The sequence below is a fragment of the Peromyscus eremicus genome, chromosome 11 (genome assembly GCF_949786415.1).
Source record: "Peromyscus eremicus chromosome 11, PerEre_H2_v1, whole genome shotgun sequence".
NCBI lineage: Eukaryota > Metazoa > Chordata > Mammalia > Rodentia > Cricetidae > Peromyscus > Peromyscus eremicus.
This window is the reverse complement of record NC_081427.1, coordinates 25,826,416-25,846,788: the sequence shown is the minus strand read 5'-3', so window position 1 is coordinate 25,846,788 and position 20,373 is coordinate 25,826,416. Positions and strand designations below refer to the sequence as shown.

The 20,373-nt window shown below is 45.2% G+C and overlaps 1 protein-coding gene and 1 pseudogene across 2 annotated transcripts in view; one reads left to right on the top strand and one right to left on the bottom strand.

Annotated features, from left to right (window-relative positions):
- Npr3 (natriuretic peptide receptor 3) overlaps window positions 1–2,466 on the bottom strand; it is a 66,610-nt gene extending 64,144 nt beyond the window's left edge. Inside the window, exon 1 of one of the 2 annotated variants that reach the window (XM_059276534.1) lies at window positions 1,646–2,466. In XM_059276534.1, coding sequence (XP_059132517.1) covers window positions 1,646–2,399 — 754 coding nt within the window. In that variant the 5' untranslated portion in view covers window positions 2,400–2,466. The remainder of the gene's footprint in view (window positions 1–1,645) is intronic. The other variant, XM_059276533.1, reaches the window with a different exon arrangement.
- A 2,361-nt stretch (window positions 2,467–4,827) lies between these two features.
- On the top strand, window positions 4,828–19,668 carry LOC131921542 (rano class II histocompatibility antigen, A beta chain-like; annotated as a pseudogene).
- Window positions 19,669–20,373: the final 705 nt, after the last annotated feature.

Here is a 20,373-nt window from a genome sequence, read left to right as displayed (position 1 = left end):
GCCATCACACTCTGGCTCTCCCAGAACCAAGGCAGCTCCGGGGCCACACAGCAAGGACAGACAGATCTGCCAGGCCTCCCATCGCAGGCCACTGTGCCAAGGTCACCACCTCACTGGGGTCAACGAGGCCATGACAGGGTTTGCAAACCTCGGATCTAGCCAGGAGGAGGACACACCCCCATGCCCAGCCTGCCCCAGGGAGTCTCCAGGCTCTGGAAGCCCAGAACTGAAGGAGCACCAGTACTGCACCAGGCTGCAGTAACCTGAGGACTGAGAGTGGGAGAAAAGTTGATGTGCTTTCTCGCCCAGCAGGGGCAAATCTGCCCACCATGGCACAGAACTTGCCTTTTACATAACCAGTGCCCTGCCTGAGCACCTAACAATGATTCTGCGCAGACAGTCTGGAGTTCTTACGGTCAAACTTGTCCGGTCCACACAGTCTACAACATCTCTTCGCTCTACAGGGAGTGCTCACCGGTAGTGGCCAAGTTGGAGAGAGGGGCCGCTGTGGCGCCACTCCTGAAGCTTTCTCTGCCGACCTCACCTGTTCTGAGTCTCCAAGCTTCATGCTAAGTTGTCCCGCAACAGGCAGACTCAGGTCCCCCGCGTCCAAACTACGAACAAGCTGGATGCCTAGCTGGCTCGGGTCCCCCTAGGTCTCACCCGGACAGCACCCCGGAGCATCCGAAGCTTTGCGGGGAGGGTAGGAGGGGGGAATACCACGGACATTCCGGGCGCCTGCGCACCAAGGGAAAACACAGGCGGGATTTCCCCAATGTTGTGAACCCCACCCGGGACACCCCAAGTCACTGCCCTGTGCGGGGATTCCGGCTCCTTCAGCTGTCTACACTACAGAAACGCAACCTCCAGTCCTAAGCTCTCTGTCTAGTTTGGCTCTTTTTCCAAGCCCTCAGCTACTCCGGAGAGAAAAGCCCGGGAAGTGGACCCGTGGGAAGGAGGCTCAGCACCGGATCCTGCCGCCGCGCGCTCCGGCCAAGCCCAGTTCTGCGCTCTTTCCGAGTCTGCGAAGCCCAACGCACCCGGGGGAAGTGAGTGTCGCCTGAGTGCAGACACAGCGACGCACTTTGGTGGAAACCACAGAAGCTTGTTTATATGAGACTAGAAGGGTCATGGAAGAGTAACACAAAGAGCCTTTAAGGGAGACCTGGGGTCTGTGGAAAGAGCAGCCAGGGAAGCCAGGAGACCCCAGGTAGTCAAAAAGCTGCGCGCCGCTGCCGGGCGTCGCCCTATCAGGGGGCGCGCGACAGTCATGGACAAGGGTGACAAATTCCTGGACCGCTTGAGACCCCGGAGCTATCGAAGAGGGGAAATCCTTGGTGTTTGACAACACCTGTCATACTTGGGACCGCGCTAGCTGTAGGCTCAAACGTTCCCTCTAATGGCCAGGTCCACCTCCCCAAGACTCTAGGCACACCCCTTCCACCGCGACGGACTATCCTCAACCCGCCCCTGGGTCAGGCAGCTCACACCTGAACAAGTCCCCGCGCGCACCCTCCTGGGGCCCTCGGGGTTTCGGGGCAGAGTGAGATCTGCAAAAGGCTGAGTTGATGGGGTTTGGGGGGGTTGGGGAGCCACCGAGAACCGCTGGGTCGGAGCCAAGGGCCCAGGTCGCGTTCCTGCTCACCTCGCTCACTGCTCTGGATGTAGCGCACAATGTCGTCCAGGTCCAAGTCTTTGGTCTCGTCGAAATTGTAGGCAGACGTGTGCAAACCCTCCTCCTGGAAAACCTCGTGGACCCCCTCGAGGGTGAAGTAGCAATTCCTCTCGAGTTTGTCGTCGCTGTAGACCAGGGCAGCGCGGCTCCAGTGGTGGTGGCGGAACAGGGCCAGCATCATCTCGCCCATCTTGGCGTAGGCAGGCGCCACGCGCGTGAGGTGCGAGTACTCCGTGTCCTTGTGCTGGAAGCCGGCGGCCAGCGCTCCCGCAGACAGCATCGGCAGGTCCCAGTGCGACGCCAGCCGGGCCACCGGCGCTGCCGCGTACTCGCACACCGGCCCCAGGATGAGGTCGGGCTTGGCGCCGCGCGCCGCCGCCACGCGGTCCACCAGGCTGAAGAGCGCACGGTTGCCGCAGTCCGAGTCCTCGTAGGCCACCTGGAAGCGAGTGCCCGGAGGCAGCAGCCTCCTCCCGGTGCCGTTGCCCTCCACGCTCCGCAGAGCGTACTCGATGGCCGGCTTCACCCGGGCCAGCGAGAACAAGTACGAATCGTCCCGGGGCAACAGCACAAGCACCTCGATCTTTTGAGCCGCCAGCGCCTCTCTCTCCCGGCGCCCGCTGCCTGGCCCGGTGTCCCTACCGCCACCGCTCACGCCGCCAGCCAGCAGCGCCCGGGCCAGCAGCACGCACGCCGAGAAAGTGAGCAGCAGCACGGACCGCATCGTGTTGCCAGCAAGCCCTCGCCTTGGCCGCCGGCTCGCCCTCTGCCCCCCGCCCACCCTGCCTCTTTCCTCCCTACTCTTCTTGCCTCTGTCCCTGCGCCCCCTTGGGCGCTCCGAAAAAACAAAAAACAAAAAACAGAATACCCCCTTGAGTAACGCGCCAAAAGAGAGAGGAAGAGTCCTCTGCAGTGTCCCTGGGTTTTCAAATAAAAAAAAGCAAAGAAAGAAAGAAAAAGAAAAGAAAAAAAAGTTCACCGAATGTAAACCTGTGCGTCTGTAATATACATATAGACTTATTATAAATATATATTCTCCCTCCCTTTGCTCATAGGCTATTTGGCTTTAGAGGTGGCTTCTTATTTGGGCGTTGCTAAGGTTGCGTTTGAAGGCGTTATTTGTAAAAGAAAAAAATAAAAGTTAGACTTGTCCAGGTGCTTGTAATTGACGGTGCACCTCCTTCGCGTTTGATCCCATTGATTCGCGCGGGTTCCTGGATCCATAGCCGGTGTTTAAATAGCGTGGCAGCGGCGGAGCGCGTTACCACACATGGCGCGCCGAGGCCGGGCTTGTCTCTGCAGCGGGTGGGGTGGGTGGGGGTGGGGAGGGGTGGGGGCTGGGCTGGGGGAGCCTCTCATTAACATTCTTACATCAGGGCTCCTCCCCGCACCCCTGGCCTACTCGCGCTTGCCGGGTCCCTAAGCCCCACTCCTTGCCGGTGCTCAGCTTTGGCTCTAAGCCGCAGCCGCCCACGTCTACACCCGCGGGAGCCCTCGCGGCGCAGCGCGACTCTAAGGTCCCCGCCTCTCGCCGGCTCTGCTCTCTCTAGCCTCCGGCTTTAAAAAAAAAAAAAAAAAAAAAAAAAATGTATACATGTTTGAAAGGAAAGAAATGCGCGCGCATACATGCACAAACACACAGGCATACACACACGCTGCAAAAACGGGGGTTGGAGTTTCCAAATTGGTGGCTTCGGTGCAAAATTCCATAGGTCTCACTCACTCTCACCTCTTTTCTTGCTCCGGCCTCGTTCTGTTTGGATGCACCCAGTCCTGTCCCGCACCTGACCTTACAGGTCCCCGGAGCAAGGTCGGGGAACAAGGAACAAGGTTCCAGTACGCAGGAAGATTCATTTGCCGACCTGGTATGCCCATCTGGCCTGGGCGGTTTCCGCACCCGTCTTTCCCCCACCCGGCGTGGGTCCTCTCCCTCCGGTCTGCTGGGGCACTCTAGAATCTCAGCGACCTCAGCCGTCGCTGTGTTTCAGGGCACAGACCCTCTGCAGGGTCACCAAGACCAGAAAAGCGAAACTTGTTGCTTCCAATGGTGGGTAAATGATTCCATTCCAGGAAGTGTCACAGACCTTGAAAAGCATCCCCCCAAGTTTCTGTTTGCTAAATCCGGTGACTAAAAGGGACTGTCGTTCCCCACCCCCAAAAAAATCTTCCCCAGAGAATCCCTAAGTACCGAACAGCAGTCTGCTCCAACCCCAGTGCTGGGAGATCCAGCCGCTTCTGTTCCAAGATGCCCAGAATGGTCCTGCCTGGGAGACCCAATCTTCCCACTGGTCAAAACTACCACAGCGATGCAGACCGAGCAGAAACGTTTGTGGGGATGTCCCAGACCAGAGGCGCGGCGCGCAGGACCGCGCAGCTGCGCAGGTCCAAAAGGACGTGCACCCTCTTTTTCTGGTCACGCAGCAAAGACATTTGCGGTGGGAACAGGCTGTATTGCACGAGGTAGTTCCGACACTAAAGTCCCGCAAATTAAAGTTAATGTGAAATGTTTTTAAAAGTTCTTTCATTCAGCTGGGCGTCGGTGTGTGCAAGAATTCTGTTAGGCTAAAACGTACGCCCTCTTTCGGCAGAAACTTGCTAGAGATTCTTCACCCGCTGCCCCGGGTGCTTTTTTTTTTTTTAAAAAAAAGATTCCAAGACATCCCCCACCCCCACCCCCACGTCCCCGAAGTGTCTTTGCTCTCCTCTGTGACTATGAAATGGCAAAGTGTCTGGGGACATAGCAACTCCGGGCATCAGCACTTCCTCCCTCCAACGCCCTTTCTAACAGTGAAAATGTAATTCCGGATAACTTTGCGTACCCGGAGCTACTTAGATTTTAGTTCTGCACTATGGTCCCTAAACCTTCGCTGTTAAGTAGGAGTTTCTAAATCCTGAGTGAGCTTTTGTTTATTTAATTAGAGCTGCTAACGAGCACTAAAAGAGGCTTCTATATAAAATTTAATTCTGAAGAGTTAGTTATCCACGCACATTGGAAGCTGACATTTAACGCTTTACAGCAATTAAATCCTTCCTGAACTCTTGGGAGAGCCAACATTTGTTTATAGGCTCATAGTTATTTAAGAAAAAAAAAGACAACAGTTAAATCCTGGATTCCAAGGGTCTTAGTGGATTCCAACTGGTTGCCAGGAGACATGAGGGACGGAGGTTTCCTATTACCACCCGGTATGCCCTGTGTCTGGAGAACACCAGCCAACGGCGATATGATTCTGCAGGGTACGGTGTGGGCTCGCTAGAAGAGTCTGGGATTTCAGTGGCACCCTGTGTGAGTGCCTCTCGCATCTCAGGCGCTGCCCAGCCTCGCCCTTGGGTCAACAGCAGGGCAGTGCGATTACGTTATGGCTAGGACCATAGCCTCCCTGTGGCCTTTGGGTAGGAGCGCTCAGCTTCCAACTTGTTACTAAAGAGCACAGACAAGAGGAAGCTGTGGATCCGCCCAGAAACAGCGGGGAGGGGGCCACAATGTTGCTGGCCTTGTGTTCAACACATCCTTGCAGATTCCAAGTGAACAGAAGCTGGGATTTGAAAATAATAAATAAACAAATAGTCTTCAAACGCAAACAAGCACGAGATTATAAACAGTAAGACAAGCCTATGGGTTTGAGTAAGGAGGGTTTGTTTGCTTCAAAGAGTGCTTTAGGCACCAGCAGGAGCTATCATGTGTGACTATCAGGGAGTTCTGCCCTCTCAGGCCGGAAAAGACATCTCTGCTTCTATAGTTGAAGAACCGTGGCCCAAAGAGTGTGCAAGGTATGTTTAAATGTCTCTTTGTCCCCTGGAGATATTTTTTATTGGGAAAATCACCTATAATACTATGTAAAACAGGTTTGGTAACCAAGCTGATTCCCACTGTAAGTGGCATTCTTTGTATCATCACACTTATAGCTGGACCTGGTGATGCGGGCCTGACACTCCAGCTACTCGGGAGGCATCAAATTCAAAGGCTGCCTGGGCCACAGAGTGATTCAAGACCAACCTGTGCAATTTAATTTTATAAGATCCTGTCACCAAATAAAAGATTAAAAATTAAGAGAGAAAGAAAGAGAGCCGGGGGAGAGGGAGAGAGGGACAGCAGGGGATATGGATCACTGGAATTTGCCTGAGATAAATTCAATGCCTAGTAACACACACATTCACACATACACACAGGCTCACTCATACACTCACACACATACACATACATATACCCACTTATGTAAAAATAAATTTTCAGGCTTTTCAGAACAGTAAAACTGAAAATAACACCACTTGATAATATAACTTTTATAATATTTTAATCATAATAATAAACAAAACAAGGAAGGAAGAAAGAAGGAAAGAAAGGAAGGAGGAAAGAAAAGGGAAAAACAGAAATCGCCTTGAACTCAGGTTTTAAGTATTGCTCCTTTCGGGGGAGGGGGCCATGTTTTTCACATTCAGAATTTAATTATCAACTTCAATTGTCAAAGAAAACAAAGGAATAAGATTAGCCAGTGGAAAACCTAAACACATTAGTGTTAAATGTGATATTACAGACACTCATAGGCTTTTCTTTTAGAATTCAGAGATGTTTTCATCAATATCCAGGCTCTATTTTGTTTCTAGTTCTGTGGAGTGAAGTTTGTGTCCACATGTTTATCCGCTCTCACCAGGAAAGACTACCACGTAGTAGCCATGATATTTTGAAATGCAGTAAAAATATCTGGGGCATTTTCTCTACAATCCCCCTGCCTCAGAACCCTGGCTAACACCTGTAAAGTGAGGGTCCTTGCAGACTGTCCAGCCAATCCGAAGTCACACTAGATAACACCATAGTGAAGCCTTAACCCACAAGAACGCACCTCCTGGAGACAGAATTGTTGAAAACACACTTCCCCCTAGAGGCAGGAAAGATGAAAGATGACACAACCCAAGAAACTTTCTGTAGTTTAATGAGAATTGAGATTTTCATGTTTTAACGGACAGCTGATGTTTTAGAGGAAGCTATTCAAGAAGTGAGAGAGAAATCAGTGAACACAAAAAACTTAAATTAAAATTTTGCCTCTGGGTCTCAGCTTTCCTTAGGGGGACTCTATTAATTTGACCCTTTCTATTACACAAATCTGTGATTTTTTTTTGCCAATATTACAAATAATAGTATGTATTTTTGTTTAAATTTATGACTCAATTTAATTAGAAGCTATAATTAAATGTGGCTTCAGGGGCTTCTCTTGAAAGGACAGAGCTTTCCATGTATTACAACATTGTTTTCATTTCTCTGAAGATGTTCTGAGGCACAATGACAGTAGAAAGATTTCTCAAACCCATATCGCCCATCTGTGACTCGGCCTGAGGATTGACATAAAATATGCAAACAATATAGTGTTGTTAATTTAAAGACAACTTGTCTAACGTAGTAAAAACAAGTATATGGGCCAGGGAGACGTATGTAAAGGTGCCTGCCACCAAGCCTGATGACCCCAGTTCAATATCCTTGGACACACATAGTGAAAGGAGACAACAGTCTCTCATAAGTAGCCCTGTGATCTCCACAAATGTTCCATGGCCCACAACACACACACACACACACACACACACACACACACACACACACACACACGTAAATGTAAAAAAACTGAAAAGTATATTTGCTTTAAATTCTTTTGTTTTTTGAAACAGAGTTTCTCCGTGTAGCTTTGTGCCTTTCCTGGATCTTGCTCTGGAGACCAGGCTGACCTGGAACTCACAGAGATCTGCCTGCCTCTGCCTCCCAAGTGCTGGGATTAAAGGCGTGTGCCACCACCACCCGGCGCTTTAAATTCTTACATAGCAATACTGACTATATTTGGTTGGGGTTTTTGGTTTTGGTTTGGTTTGGTTTGGTTTTTGTTGTTGTTGTTGTTGTTGTTTTTCTTTTAGCTGTATATTGTGTTCTTTAGAAAAGAATCTGAGAAAGTACATGAATATATATAAAATGGAATTTTAGGCACATGCATAGCCTTCTCTCTTGGGTTTTGCTATCTAAGGGTCTTCTTCTCCTTAAGCCTTTAGAGTTGGCCCTGGTCCTCAGAGATATTTGCTCTTTCGTCTGAGTTCCACAGCATTCCTCAGGTCTGTGATCACACAAAGTTGTATTGCTATCGACTGATTTATTTATTTATTTGGGTAAAGGTTGGGATTCAGTCTCCAGGGTAGTTAGTGTATTATGGGAAGAGCATGTGCTTAGAAACCTCACAAATAGACCTGTATGTTGTCATCCAACAAATTAAACCTTCAGTTTTCTCATTTGGTTGTTTGTTTGTTTGCTCATTTCTTGAGAAAGGATCTCATGTAACCTAGGCTGACCTCGAATTCTCTATGTAGCAAAAGATGACCTTGAATTCCTGATTCTCCAGCTTCTGCCTACCAAGATCTGGGATCATATATATGCACCACTACACACAGCAATTTTCTTGCTTTTAAAATGTAGATATTATTCTGATTTTGTATAAGTAAGATCAAGGAAAAGGAGAAACTAAATCTTGATGTACAATTGGAAATTATTAAACTGTCATTCTTGTTATGAATTTATTTTAATGCCTTAATTAGTGATTGTGGAAGGATGAAGAAATTAGTTCAGAACTCTAAAATATCTAGCCTATGTGTAACATCTAAAATAACCTACTGCTACAAATGACTAATTTATAATGGATGGAACTGTTTGGCAATATCACTTTCATATTCCCAACCCAGATACTTCCTGGTAAGCTGGACAAGAGCTTTGTTCAATATCCTTTCTATAGGAGCTCGTTTGCTCCTCCACCATGCAACTTCCTGTAACTGATACAACACTCCTCAAAGAACTAGAGAAAACAGGGACTGACTGAGAAACAATAAACACGGAGGAGAAAAAAAGTACAAGGCCCAGGATTTTCAGGATGGGAAAGAGTTCAGGAAGCAAATTGTGTGAGATGCAAACAAGATTGTATTGGGAGGATTTACTTCATACATCATAGACATTGCCATAAATAATGAGAGATCTCAGTGGAGGAAAACACTTGCTACTAAGCCTGACAACCTGATTCCAATGCCCAGTACACAAGGTGGAGGGAGAGAAATAACTCCCACAAGTTGTCCACTGACCTACACACCTGCCAAGGCATTCCCGTGCACACATGTACATAGGTACACACACACACACACACACACACACACACACAAATAAAATAAATGAATGTATTTTAACTTTTAAGTAGCAATAATGAGAAAAGATTAGAATGTATCTCAATGTACTAAATGCCCAACTATAAAAATTTAGGGCATCAAACTTTTTGCTCATGTTCAATGGAAGATACACCTTTCAAACATCTAAAGGATGTAAAAAAAAAATTGCCAATGTGCATGGTGTAAATTTCACATGGATCCACCCCTAGGTGAAGATCTATAAACAATTAATAGCTTCTCAGAGAAGGAGACTCAGTCTTCTCCAGAGATGAGACCCCTGATAGGTGACCTAATCTCAAGCAGTCAGCCCAAAACAGATATATATACAAGCAATACTAAAAAAAACCTGCTGAGTAAAGTGTGAGTGAGTGTGTGTGTGTGTGTGTGTGTGTGTGTAATAATAATAATTAAAGAAGATGAGGTCAAGTGGGAGGGGACATGGGTGGAGTTGGATGGGTATTGGAATTGATGTAAATACAATATTCATGTATGAAAATTCTCCAAAAAAAATAAAGACATGTATGAACCACAACAATTACCAGCATAGCACAATAACTCCAAGGATGCAATAGTGGCACTCCCATCTTGGCAGCAACCAACAGCTTTCTAGTTGGACTTAAGGCTCACCCACTTAGCAAGAGTAAAATCATGTCTGATAATGGAAGCTTAGCCAACTCCCCAGGGCTAGAGAACTCAGATCTTGGAAGAGAACCTACAATCACCACTTTACTGAGCCAGCATAATCTTCAACTACATTTTAAATATTTATCCTTATTCCCACAGACAATTGAAATCCTCACCCCTCATCAAAGAAACTTCTATTTGGAACAGATGGAGAACATCACAGAAAACCACAGCCCGTTAAAATGCAAAGAGCCCTACACTAAGAACTCCAGATAACTAAAGAATGCTGAGAGTGGGAGAAACGTCTTTCCCAGGGAAAGTTCCTCCAACCTGCTAGCCTATACCAAGCAATCAGCCCTGGAACAATTTACATACATACAAGTAACGTTATACAGACTGAGTGGAGGGTGTGTGTGTGTGTGTGTGTGTGTGTGTGTGTGTGTGCATGTAAAAAATGACTGAAGAAAAAGAGGCCATGAATTTGAGAGAGAGCAAGGGGGAGAGATAGGAGAAGTTGGAAGAAGGAAAGCAAAGAGAAGAAATGATATAATTATACTACAATTTCAAAAAAATTAAAAAATTATTCTTAAAAAATAAATGATAATGAATGTCAAAAACATTAGCATTCTATAGCTTTTCTCTGTTATTCCAGATATCTTTTCTTTTGTTTAGAGATATTATTTGACCCAAGTTATATTTAAACCTGTGCTATAGGCACACATGTCACAACAGTCAAATACCCTAGGATCCAGATTACCAGTATCAGGACAAAAATTTACCAAATTTCAAAAGTACCTTATAAAAATCATTTTTCTGATACTATTGTATCATAATATTAAACATTTTATACTCAAAACTAACCAGAATTAAGCCAATAAAATATAAACTCCATAGAGATAGGAATTTTCTTTCTTCTATCCTGCACCTTGCCCCACTCAAGAGCAATTTGGAGCCACTTAAATTTCCATTTTAACAGTGATAAGTCTGAAGAAGGCAAATGCTGTGGGATAATGCTTTTGTACACTGGTGTAATAAAACGCTGATTGGCCAGTAGCCAGGACAGGAAATATAGGCGGGATAAGCAGACAAGGAGAATTCTGGGAAGAGGAAGGCTGAGTCAGGAGTCGCCAGCCTGCCATCCAGGGAGCAGCATGTAATGGCACACAGGTAAAGCCACAGAAAATGTGGCGACATACAAATTAACAGAAATGGGCTGAGTTTAAGTGTAAGAGCTAGTCAGTAGGAAGCCTGAGCTAATGGCCAAGCAGTTTTAATTCATATAAGCCTCTGTGTGTTTACTTGGGGGACACAAGTGGGAGAGATTTGTCCGGATTGCCAGCCGGGCAGGACACAGAAAAACTTTCAGCTACAGGCAAAGACAACTACACAGAAGATTTTGGAAAGAAACAATGAAGCAATTAAAGAAAAGAAGATAATTTGGAGAGAATTAGCTCATATAATACGAATTACATAGAATCCCCAAATCATAGTTTTCAACGGTGCCCTGTTGGATTTCAGATAGCGCAAATGACATAAGAGGTCAAAGATCCTAAATATCAGCTTTAAGTGGTTTTAGTGCATTGAGCTACCAGCACCTCATCATTCAGATTTAGTTCTTGATCCCTCTTCACTAATGAGAAAAGTTAGTAAGCATATTTTTTCATCTATGCACTATCTTTTATCATGCTCTGACCAGGAATTAAGGATGATATGGAAAATATCTGTTACTATAATGTGTAAACATTCTCAGATTTTTTTATTTCTTTCCAGCAAGTCCATTCCACTTGGGATTAAAACATGGATAGCTGATACACGAAACTAAAATAGAAGAGAATGCCATGAGGAAAACATCAGGAAAATTCTTGACATTTGCCCTCTCATATTTTTGGTAATCATGTTGTGACATCGAATTTCACCCTCGAGTTAGTAGAGAGAATTGCTTCACCCAGTTGTCACGCTTTCTGTTCCATTGAACATGAATCCTGTTGCTTTGCACACTATTAGTTATCTTGAAATCTGACATGTAAATGATCCTCTGCTTGGGAAGTTACTCAGGATCAAGTGAATGCAAGTGTACAAATTACCTCCAATGGCAAATAGTTCACCAACCATTCATGCCCTCGAGAACTCTTTGGGGTTCTTCTTAAATTTCAGCTACAAACTTTTTAATCAATCACAACACCAGTTACCAGCATACTCTATTTCCACAGTTCAAGGTTCGTGCCTTATTTTGACTTCTTTCCTTCATTGCTCTATGTTCTCTTCATATCCCTTCCCCTTTTAAATATGCTTAATATGTGTTACAAATAAATCAATATTCTTGAGAGGGTGTGCTTCGGGTGCATGCATCATTCTGATGCGGAAATTATACTGTATTATTCCTTATTTTCATACTAATGTTCAATGTAAAATCTAATCTTTTACAAAATACATAACATTCTGCCATAGGTTACTCATCCATTCTCCTACAGGTGACACCTGCAGTAATTTTCTGCTACCAGAAACTGCCCTGATGAAGACTTCCTTGAACTCCTTTATGAACTTATAGGAACTTTTTTCTGGAACAAAGGTGTACCACCACATCACCATTGCTACCACCACCACCACCACCACCATCACCACCACCACCATCACCATCACCACCACCACCATCACCACCACCACCACCACCATCACCACCACCACCATCACCACCACCTGGACCACCACACCATCACCACCACCACCACCACCACCACCACCACCACCACCACCACCACACCATCACCACCACCATCACCACCACCATCACCACCACCATCACCACCACCACCATCACCATCATCACCATCATCACCACCACCACCACCACCACCACCACCATCATCACCACCACCATCACCACCACCACCACCACCACCACCACCACCACCATCATCACCACCACCACCACCACCACCACCATCATCACCACCACCAACACCATCCCGTGCTCCACTTACCCTCTCTTGTCCCACTCCTTCAAATCCCCTTTTTTTGCCAACTTATCCCCTTCTATTTTCACGTCTTTTTTTTTTTTTTTTTATGAGCCTGTGAGTTTTATTAGGGTTGATTACAGAAGTACAGTAGAGATTATTTGCGTGGGCAACTTACGGGTAGCTACACCACTAAAAAGAAAGGTCTCTTATTCCCCCTGCCTATTGTTAACTGCCTATAAATCCTCGGGAAAGGTTGGAGTCTCAAAGCCTTTCCCAACTTTATGATGGGGTGTTGAAGGGCCTAATCTTGTACAGGTCATCACAGGCACTGTGAAGTCAAGAGCACAGAGGCCGCTTGACACAGAAGACAGAGCTGCACAACAGTCTGCTCCATCCTTTGGCTCTTTGCATTGTTTCCGTCTTCTCTTCCAATTATTCCCTGGGCCTTGAAGAGACAAGATGGATGCCTCATTTATGGCTGAGTATTCAACCGCCATTTATTCTTAGGACCAGATGTGGGTCTCAGCAGTTACTTCTGCCAACTGGAAAAAGAAACTTCTCTTACCAAAACTGACAATCCCATCCATCTACTGGGATTAACGTAATTGTTTAGAACGCAACTTGATGGACGCAACATGTCCATTTAACAAAGCAACAGCTGTAGCCTCTTCACTAGGCTCTACGACCTCATCGACTTTTAACCAGGTTTATGGTCCTGAATATGAACTCCCTCCTGGGGAGTGGGCCTTAGTTCTGATCAGAAAGTGGCTGCTTGCTTTAGGGACATCTGTTTTTATTTTGCTGAGCATAGACAGATTACTCTGAAGACAGGCACATCAGTTGGCACACCCCGAGCTCTACATGACCATTTGCTGCATGTTGAATTCAGGGTCTCTCTGATTTGAGGGTGTCCCCGGTATCAAAGAAAAGGAAGGAACCATTCTCCTGAGATCCTTCCGAACTCCAGTGTCTGTATTCTGAAAAGAGACTTTGTGTAAGCACCACATGCTAACTGACTGCACCACTGAAGCTTCAATGAAAGGAGAATCTGAACCTGAGTCCTGGCCCTGACCTTTAAATGTTCTGAATTAGGTCAACTTCCTCTTTCTGTTCAAACACTGGAGCCAAAGGAATTCCATACAGTAATTAAATAATTGATCGCCCAAAGTAGTTACAAAGGAAAAAAATGAAGAAATGAATGATGAGTGACCCAAACCACACGCTGACTGTTGAGTATAATGGTCCCTCTGTGCCCACAGTGAAGGGTTCTGGGACTTCTCAAACGCCGTAGAGAGTGGTTTAGTACTGTCATCTGACCCACGCATCTCTACACTTTAAATCATCCCCTGGTTACTTGTAGCATATGAAAATGTAAATGCTATGCAAATAGTGTTGTGATGCAATGTTTAGGAGATAATGACAAGGAAAAATATGTACACGTTCAACCTGGATGCAGTATTTTCCTGCATATATTTATCTGTAGTTGGTTGAACCCACAGGTACAGAAGCAGCGGTAGAGAGTGCCAACTGTTTGTATTTCAAACCATAGTTTGTACTCAGACAAATGACTAGCCCATAACCTAGTCCAAACCATAACTTCTCTGAACAATATCCAAAGTGTCTCCATTTTCTATTTATGCATAACAAACTGCCTCAACATTTAGCGTCTTAAAACAGCAACAATCAGTTATATCTCTTTACGTAACTTCAGCAGAGAAGTTCATCGGTCCATTCCTTCTGGAGTCTCCTCTACGATTGCTAAGATAGCGAAAGTCAAAAAGAGCTTCATTGAACTGCCTGGAAGCTGCTAGGACAAGCAACTGAACAGTTCCAGCTCTCAGCCAGGCAGCTGCTCCATCTGGTTACCCTGGGTTTCTTACAGAGCGGTGCCACCACTAAGCAAGGCCACTTAGAGTGCTTCTCAAGCCTCTGTCATGACACTTGCTCATGTCTCATTGGCCACAACACATCACATGACCCAAAGTGGAAAGGTGTTAGCAACAAGATGCTGGAGGACAGTTCCATAGCATCCTGTACTGAATGACCAGTCCCACTGTGATAGTAAATCTTATTAACTTGATAGGACCTAGAATTACCATGGAAATAGGCCTCTGGGTGTGTCTGTCAAGTGTTATCTATATTAGGTTAATCACTGTAGGAAGATCAATCCTAAATGTAGTTGACACCATTCCATGGGCTGGGGTCCCAATGGCATGTAAAAGAGAGAGCTAGCTTAGTACCAGCATCCTTCACTCTCTTCTTTCTGACTGTGGACACCGTGTAACTAGCCACTGCCTCCTCCAGCTGCCATACTTTTCCTGCTATGGTTGACTGTACCCCCGTGGAACTGTTAGTCAGAATAAACTCTTCCTTCATTCCTTGAGTCACTTTTGTCGATATTTTGTCACAACAGAACAAGTAATTAATCAACCTACAGAAAGTCACCAGTGATACTGCCTGAGTACTAAGCCAATAACTGAAAACAGCTGTGACAATCCCAGACAAACAATTGGCCTTCCTATTTCGAGACAACACACAGTAAAAAGAGGAAGCCACCAAGGTAGTGGTTTCTAAGGTGATGTAGCCACATAACTACTGGCAAAAAAAAAAAAAAAAAAAAAAAAAAAAAAAAAAAAAACTCAAAACACAAAGACAATGGATGTTTTAAGTTGAACCAGAGTTATAGAGCTGGAGACATCTACTGAGGAAGACTTCTATTATAGACACAGTCAGAGATAGCAGAAATGACTAGTTGTATATCCAGTCAGTACCCATTCTCCCCTTTACACTTGTTGAACAGAATCCCACTTTTTCTTTTTTTTAATTAGTTAAAAACAGTTATGTCATTTCCCCCTTTCCCTTCCATTCCTCCATTTCCTCCCAGGTCCCCTCCTTCTGACACTCCCCATGCTCCCCCTTACACCTCTCAAATTCATAGCTTCTTTTCCCCTGATTATTATTGTTAGATATATATGAACACATAAGTACATTAATACAACCTACTGAGTCTGTTTGGTATTGCTTATATCCATATGATTTCAGGACTCACCACTTAGTATTGAATAACCAATTAGGAGCCTCATCCCTGGCAAAGAGTAATTTTCCCTCTCTCGGTATTGAATAACCAATTAGGGGGCTCATCCTTGGCAAAGACTAATTTTTCCTCTCTGAGTATTGAATAACCAATTAGGGGGCTCATCCCAGAAAAAGGCTAATTTCTCTCTCTCTCTCTCTCTCTCTCTCTCTCTCTCTCTCTCTCTCTCTCTCTCTCTCCCTCTCTCTCGGCAGTCAATAATTGCTTATAGTTCATTGTGTAGGGCTAGGACACCATGAGATTCCCACCTTCCATGTTGGTGACATCATTGTTCAGGTCTTATTTAGGCAGCCATATTGTTACTATAAAATGTGTGTAGCTTCCTTGTCATTTCTAGGAGACAATCCCATTTTTTCAGGGCAACAATATACTCTGCTTACTTTACTGGCGTGCCCTCTTGATAGTAAATATGATTAATCAAATGAAGTGAGCATTGTTCAGGAAATGTCTACAGTCACTAAGGCCTTTTGGGCTCCTCCTCCTCCTCCTCCTCCTCCTCCTCCTCCTCCTCCTCTTCTTCTTCTTCTTCTTCTTCTTCTTCTTCTTCTTCTTCTTCTTCTTCTTCTTTTCTTCTTTATTCCTAGAATGTGTATGTGATAGCTGGAACCATAGCAGTCATATTATATCCTGAAATTACCTTGGGGATTTTGCCCTGTGGCAGCTGAAGTTACATGTTAAGTTTAAATTACTGTGCTTAAGAGATCTATAAAACAAAAATGCCTCTTACCTATAATCACCTGACCGAGGACAGATGACTTCCTAGAATGCTGGGGGCTGCTGTTAATGTAAGATAACAAACCCGAGTTTCCACTTCTGTAAACAGGTTTGGTTGCCCCAATGGCACAGGAGGTGCTTGATCATACATAGGCAGGAGGTGTGTAGGCAGGAAGTACGTCAAGATGTGTGCTTGCCTTTGATTGGACAAAGTCAGGAAGTATATAGCCTTGTGAGTTTTGCCTTTATAAGGCCCTGACAGATGAAATTCAGTGCTGTACTCTGGGAGTCCCAGGAATGGACCTAGCCAGTATCCATGGACCTGGCCAGTATTTAATAAAATTTGATTCAAATTTGACTCAAAAATCATGGTAGTGGTCTTATTCTCACCTGGTAGGATTAACAGCCCCTCTGCTAGGAGTCATATAGAAGAAAAACCAGTGTTTTGATTCTCTATTGATTGATCTATAGACTTCTTTACAAGGATGGATAAATTCATAGATTTTTATGCTATTCTTTGAGTTGGAAGCCAATACATCGGATCCTAACCCTGACTGATGGGATGCCTGAAGATGGATGTTACTTGTATTATATAAACTGGGTTGTTCGTGGCTTCCTGAAACTTGGTGTTTATTCTCTTTTGTTCTTTCTTGTTACATAGAAATGTCTTTTGAAATTCTGCAATTGTTTCACTGTGCCCAGGGAGTGCAAGGGGAGAGGACTTTGTCTATACAAAGAGTGTAGCTTGTCAAGGAGTCAGTATCGTGATGGGAATAACAAAATGAGAAGACACATGAGGGAGCATAATTAAGACCACAAAGTGGACTCTTCTTTTCACTTGAATGCATTGTGGGACAAACATTGGACATCTGAATTACTAGAAGTAAATGCTCTTTATGGACTCAAGGGAATCATCAGATAAGCCTTGAGCTATTCTTCAAACTATGGACAAAGCTTGAAATGAGAAAGCACAGAAACTGGGGAACAAAACGTACTCCAAATACGGTTGTTAGCATAACACTGAGCTTTGTATCGGTGTGGTATGTCAGTTGGACGCTGAAGAATGGAACTCATTAGGAGAAAAGGTTCATGTTGGGAAGCCATGAGAAGTTTGTTCATGTAGAAGAGCAGAAAGAAGATAGAGAAAGCATGCAGTAGTGTTTTAGAGCTTGACTCTCCCTGGAATTACAGAGCAGAGCCCGACAATTTCTGAGCAAAAGAATAGAATGATGAAACTAATCAATTTTAAATATCAGCCCAATAGTAGAGTGTTTGTAGCTAACAGAGTCTAACCATAGACTCCATTTTCTAATATTCCAAATATGAAATAATATTTTCCCAGATGGACTAAAGTGGTGGCAACAGCAATGGTGAACAAGAGAGGACCACTAAAGAAAGAAGTCCCCAGGACAGGATGACGATGGAAAGGAGAATGGACATCAATGACTTCAAACTGTAAGTAATTTTTCACTCTGCTGTAACTGTTTGGAACTTTTGTTTAAAAAAAAAAAAAAAGGAACTAAAAAGATACCATGGAAGTTGTTACCAAATCCAAGTGTTTACATCAGGTACCACAACACATATCTGAAAGTTATTCTAAATGAAAGAGATTTAACCTTAAAAATCCCTGTCACCCACATCTGACACTGTTTTATTGGTGTAGAAGCTGTTCTATGGAATAAACCAAGAGTAGTTAAAATGGTAAGCCCTGCTAAGTTAATTGGACTCTCTTGAATTGGTTCCCAAGGTGAGAAAGGTGGGAACCCTGTTGAAAAATGAGCAAAGTCCAGGGATGAGTTAATAGCAATGTTGACAATCTCATAGTTTCGGACCACAGTCAGATGAGATTTGAGTAGTCAGAAAGCTGGATACACAAGTGCTCCCTGGATTATTCTTGGAACTATTCTAAAACTGAAAGGTGGGGAGCTGTATAGATGGGAGATGGTTGGTTGGTTGGTTGGTTGGTTAGTTCAGTTTTAGATTTTTGGGGTTTTTTTTTTGTTATTGTTTTTATGAGATAGGGCCTCCCCATGAAGTCCTGTCTGTCCTGAACTCATTGTGTAAACCAAGCTGGTCTTGAATTCACCACAACCAGGCTTTAAAGATCACAGGCCTTGGAGTCAATCAGATCTCACAAGGTTAGTCATGGTAGTTGAATACACACCTGAAAGTACCTTTGTGGCTTTCTTCATAAACCAACAACTCCAATATAGTCATGTGAACGTCAGAACACTAGAAACTGAGGAACAGTCTACAAAACACTTGATCAGCATTTTGACCAGTCAATCGAACAATAAGCATAATGTTTTTCCTAAGCCTTGAAAACAACAAAACGGAAAGCCTGAAGCACCGGCACCGGGTCAGACCGCGGACTCCGGGGACCTCTGCTGCCCAGCGCCACCCCAGGCTGACCGCGTCTGTCCACAGGGGATTTCGTGTACCAGTTCGAGCCCTACTGCTACATCAACAGGACGCAGCACATGCAGCTGGTGACCAGATACTTCTACAACCAGGAGGAGTTCGTGCGCTACGGCAGCAACGTGGGCAAGCACCGCGTGGTGACCGAGCTGGGGCGGTCATGGGCTGAAGTACTGGAACAGCCTGGAGGACTTCATGGAGAGGACACGGGCCACAGTGGACACGGTGTGCAGACACAGCTACGAGGAGACGGACCCCCACCTCCCTGTGGAGGCTCGAGCAGCCCAAGGTAACCATCTCCCTGTCCAGGACAGAGATCCTCAACCACCACAACCTGCTGGTCTGCTCGGTGACAGATTTCTACCCAGGCCAGATCAAAATGCTCTGGTTCCGGAATGGTCAGGTCGTGTCCACGGAGCTTATTAAGAACGGGGACTGGATCTTCCAGGTCCTGGTCATGCTGGAGATGACCCCTCAGCGAGGAGACATCTACACCTGCCGGGTGGAACACCCCAGCCTGAAGAGCCCTGTCACTGTGGAGTGGCGTGCACAGTCCGAGTCTGCCCAGAGCAAGATGCTGAGTGGCATCAGAGGCTTCGTGCTGGGGCTGATCTTCCTTGGGCTGGGGCTTTTCATCCCTCACAGGAGTCAGAAAGGGCCTCGAGGGCCTCCTCCAGCAGGAGTGTTTTGAATGAGTTGGCTGTTGCACTGTAAGGCCTGCATGTCCCTGACCCAAATGCCCATCTGTGCCAGCCTGCCTGCCCCTCTCTGATTCAGCGTCTAGCATGGTGACAGTGTCCCCACCAGTTCAGTGATTCCCAATTTCCCAAGACTCTGCCTTTGGCTCTGCTCTTGGACTGATTCCAGAGACTCCGACTGTGTGCTGCAGCATGATCTACTCAGACCCTCTGGCCTTCTCTTTCCACTGTCCTACACAGGCTGCTGAAGAGATGTGTGGTGAAAACATTTGCCTCTTTTTCATAATTAAACATATTATGAATTGTGTATATCCTGAACTTCCCTAACTGACAGGGGTCTATGGGAATGGTGTGGGACGAGGTGACCCAGACAAACTGTGGCTGGAAGGAGAGGTTTCTACTACAAAGGCCATCAGAAGCATCCCAGGCTCCATGGTAAGGTGGGCTGAGAAGACAGGATCCTGCTGTCACATCTTCTGTTCAGTGTCCCGTTCTCACATCCAGCCTCTTTCAGGTTGGTGAGGAGGGTGCAACTAAATGTGGTGGAATTGTTGGGGGACAGGTGCTGTGACCTCTCATCACTGGTGTTCCAAATGTGTCATGTGAAGTCACATTGATTGGGGTTTGTTTTCATTTTTTAAAGATTATAGTCAACAATAAAAGTAATTTTCGTAGTTGCAAATGAAAAAAAAAAAAAAAAACAACCAAAAGGAGTAACCGAAGTACAGGCCTCCTGTAGGTAAAGTGGCCGGCACTCCACATGGGATGATGTTCAGTGACATTCAGCTTTGTTTCTTGGGGTGTTAATGAGGTTTTTATTAAAGAGTTCCCAAGTAATTCACCAAGTCCTGATCAAAAATGACTCGAGGGTGGCAACTTTAATATAATAAGGGGGATACAATTAGTTTGGAATGTGATTCATATAAACCAGCTGTTTAAATGAGCACATTTATTTGTAATAAACTCTATTTTAGCATCTTCAGGTATTTACAGAGAAGCTACAAGGATATTACA